The sequence below is a fragment of the Nothoprocta perdicaria genome, unplaced genomic scaffold (genome assembly GCF_003342845.1).
Source record: "Nothoprocta perdicaria isolate Ctin4 unplaced genomic scaffold, notPer1 scaffold_72, whole genome shotgun sequence".
Taxonomy (NCBI): Eukaryota; Metazoa; Chordata; class Aves; order Tinamiformes; family Tinamidae; genus Nothoprocta; species Nothoprocta perdicaria.
The window spans coordinates 44,394-47,664 of record NW_020455999.1 but is presented as its reverse complement, the minus strand read 5'-3'; the positions used below and the strand labels follow the sequence as shown (position 1 = coordinate 47,664).

Genomic DNA, 3,271 nt, shown 5'->3' with positions numbered 1-3,271 from the left:
CCTGGAAATACACTCGGCCTCCCCTAGCACGAGCCTCGCTGCGCGCCCCAACGAAACACAGGGAGGGGAAACCGGAGGAGAATATTCCCGAAAGGCCCCCGCGCGCTCGCCCTGTGGAGGGGAGTGCGAACGAGCACGGCCGCCGCAGGGGGACGGATCCGGCCCCGCGCGCTCCTCCCGTTCCCGCGTCCCTGTGCACAGAGCAATGTGCTCCCAGCCCGTTTGCCCAGGGCCCCGCACGTGCAAAACCCATGAGTCTGTTTGCTCCCGGTGCGTGCCAACAGCCCCGGGCACCCGCAGCTCCCCTGCTTGCCGCGAGCCCCCTGCCCGCCGCGCGCCCGCGGCTCCTGCTCCAGACCCTCCGTGGCCACCGCAGCTCCCGCTCCAGACCCTCCGTGGCACCCGCAGCCGCTTCCCTGCTCCGTCCCGGCGTCAGGAAGGGGCTGGCAAGGCCTTTTTCTGCGACGCCGGGCGCGCTCGCCTCCATTCCCGGCGTTCCCGCGCTCATCCTCATGTCCCGGCCTTCCCGGCAAGAGACCCTCCCCTCCGCTCCGCGGCCTCCTCCTCCCGCCGGGGCGCCACCGCCGGCCGCATCGCGGCGKCCCCAGGGTGTCCCCAGGGCCACCGACCGCAGCGCCGGCAGCCAAACCTCGGCTCCCGCTTTAGCTGCGGCTGCTGGAGCGCAAAGAGAGGGATTGGGGCTTTTGGGGGGGTTTCATTTTATTTTTGGCGGCGCCCGGAGCTGCCCGCGGGGAAGGGGGGGCACCCAAGGGTGCCGCCTGCGCCGTATGGTAGCAATAAATAGACCTTTATTTTATACATCGAGCACCGGCAGAAGCAACGCGGCCCTGCCGGGCTGGGAACACCGGAGCGACTGGGAGGAAAAGGAGGAGGAGGAAGGGCCACGGCGCCCATTTTGGGGGGGAACTGGAGGGTTTTGGTGCGGGCAGGGGAGATTGTCTGACAGCAGCCGCGGCCCCGGGGATGGGGGGACCCCGAAACGCAGCCGGGATGCGGGAAGGGGGGACCGGCACCGGCGGCGATGGCTTCGTGTCCTGGCGAGGGGGCGGCGTGCGAGGAGGGGGGCGGCCGAAAGGGGGGTCCCAGCCCCCCGTCGAGGAAGGCTAGGAGCCCTGTGCGGAGGTGGGGGGGTCAGCAGGACGGCACCGCCGCGTCCCCCTGTCCCCAGCACCGTGTCCCCCTGTCCCCGCCGCCCTGTCCCGTGCTCACCGTGTCCGGCGGCCGCCGCGGCGGCTGCTCCAGCTGGATCTTGATCTCGGGGCAGGCGGGCTCGGGGGGCGGCCGGGGCGAGCGCGAGGCGCCTGCGGGGACAACGACGGTGGTGAGGGGACCCCGCGGTGACGCGGGTGTCCCCCCCGCGGCGCCGCGTCCCCCCCGCCCCACGGCGCGGTACCGGGGGAGCTGCCGCTGCTGGTCGTGCTCAGGCTGTCGTCCAGCCAGGTGCTGTAGGCGAAGGCGTCGCGGTGGCGCGGCGGCCCCTGCGCGGTGCGCACGGTGACACGGGTGTCCCCCCGGGGTCCCCGGCCCTCCCGCCACCGCCTACCGCCTCGGCCGCCTCCTCGGGCTCCTCGGCCACGCTGCCGAAGCTGCTGGCGCTGGACGACGAGCGGGAGAAATCCCGCGGCGGCTCCGGCTTCTCGGCCCTGCGCAGGGACACGCGGCACCCTGTCCCCTGGGCCACCCGGGCCCCGCAGGGCACTGGCCACCCCGGCGTCACGGTCCCCCTGCTGTCACCCGGTCCCCGTGCCGCGCTGCTGCCCGGCCGCCCCATGGCCACCCACCGTGTCGCTGCTACCGCGGCCCTGGTCCGAGTGCCGCCCCATCCCACCACGTCCCTGTGTGACCTCGGCCCGTTGATGACGGGCGCTCGTGCCACCCTGTCCCTGGACCTCCCCATCCCCGTGCTCCTATGTCTCCAGGGCACCTTGTGCCACCTGGTCCAAGTGCCACCTCATCCCCATGGTACCACACTCCCATGCCACCCTGATTGCCACGTCACCCTGTCCCTATGATGCCATGCTCTGGTGACACCCTGCCCCTCGTGTCACCCAACCCCACGGATCCACATCACCATGCCACCCTGATCCCATGCCAGCCCTTCCCTGTGTCACCCCAGCCGAATGCCACCCCATCCCTCAGTGACAGAGCCACCGTGCCACCCTGTCCCTGGACCACCTCATCCCTGCGCTCCTGTGTCTCCACGCCACCTTGTGCCACCCCATCCAAGTGCCACCAGGTCCCTCCGCCCCAACCTGTTCCTGGCCGTGGGCATCTCGGGCGAGCTCTGTGCGGACGAGGTGTGCGAGGTGGGCGGCGCGGGGGCYGGGGCGCCGGGCGGGCTGTCCCTGGCGGGGGATGCGGCGGGTGGGCAGGGCGGCGGGGGCGCCGTCCCCCCGCGCCCCGGCACCCACCTCTGCTCCTGCACCTCCTGGATGTTCTCGATGCCGATGGCGCTGCTGCGGCGCGAGCCCAGCGGCCCCGGGCGCTTCCGCGTGGGGCTCTTGCCGGGCACCAGCAGGGCCTGGGAGGACGAGGGGGACAGCAAGGGCTCAGCGGACACGGGGTCGCAATGCAGGGGGGACGCGGCGGCGCGGGAAGGGGACACGCGGCACCCACCTCCTCCACGGTGCCGATGCCGATGGCGCTGCCGCGACGGCCTCGCCGGCTCCCGGGCACCAGCAGCGACTGCCGAGGCAGCGCCCCGCGCCCGTCAGCGCCCGCGGGGACACGGGGACACGCCGGGGGACACGCGGGGACACGCGGACACGCCGGGGGACACGCGGGGACGGGGCTCGCCACAAGGGGGCGGGGCCTGGGCAAGGGGGCGGGGCCAGCGGGCCGGCTCAGCCGCAGGGAGCGTGAGCTGGGGGCGTGGCTCCAGGTGTTGGGGCGTGGCTCAAGTGAAGGGGCGTGGCACGAGGAAAGGGGCGTGGTTAGTGAGACGGGGGCGTGGCCCACCAGCCGCGCAGCAGGGGCTGGAGGGGGCGTGCCCCGCCCCCTGGTGGGCGTGTCCCGCACCGGGGGGCGTGGCGAGGCCGCCGAGGCCCCGCCCCTGGCCGCGGAGCCGGGCTCACCTTGAAGGACTCGAAGAAGCTGCCGCCGGCGCCGCTCGCGCCGTTGTCGGCGCGCTCGTCGTCGGGGCCCAGCCCCAGCATGGCCTGGCTGTGCGCGTGCAGCTCCTCGTGCAGCGTCTCCAGCAGCGCCGCCCGCGTCCGCTCCTGCCGCGGCCACCGCGCTCACGCCCGCCGCC

At 73.8% G+C, this 3,271-nt stretch overlaps 2 protein-coding genes across 2 annotated transcripts in view; one reads left to right on the top strand and one right to left on the bottom strand.

Annotated features, from left to right (window-relative positions):
• ALPL (alkaline phosphatase, liver/bone/kidney) overlaps positions 1 to 255 on the top strand; it is a 4,714-nt gene extending 4,459 nt beyond the window's left edge. Inside the window, exon 11 of the mRNA XM_026051064.1 lies at positions 202 to 255. Within this exon, the coding sequence (XP_025906849.1) occupies positions 202 to 255 (54 nt within the window). The remainder of the gene's footprint in view (positions 1 to 201) is intronic.
• Positions 256 to 1,152: 897 nt separating this feature from the next.
• RAP1GAP (RAP1 GTPase activating protein) overlaps positions 1,153 to 3,271 on the bottom strand; it is a 4,479-nt gene continuing 2,360 nt past the window's right edge. The window contains exons 13-19 of the mRNA XM_026051063.1: positions 3,096 to 3,239; positions 2,638 to 2,706; positions 2,433 to 2,542; positions 2,274 to 2,366; positions 1,565 to 1,664; positions 1,415 to 1,499; positions 1,153 to 1,322 (exon numbers count right to left, since the gene is read on the bottom strand). Of these exons, the coding sequence (XP_025906848.1) occupies positions 1,153 to 1,322; positions 1,415 to 1,499; positions 1,565 to 1,664; positions 2,274 to 2,366; positions 2,433 to 2,542; positions 2,638 to 2,706; positions 3,096 to 3,239 (771 nt within the window). The remainder of the gene's footprint in view (positions 1,323 to 1,414; positions 1,500 to 1,564; positions 1,665 to 2,273; positions 2,367 to 2,432; positions 2,543 to 2,637; positions 2,707 to 3,095; positions 3,240 to 3,271) is intronic.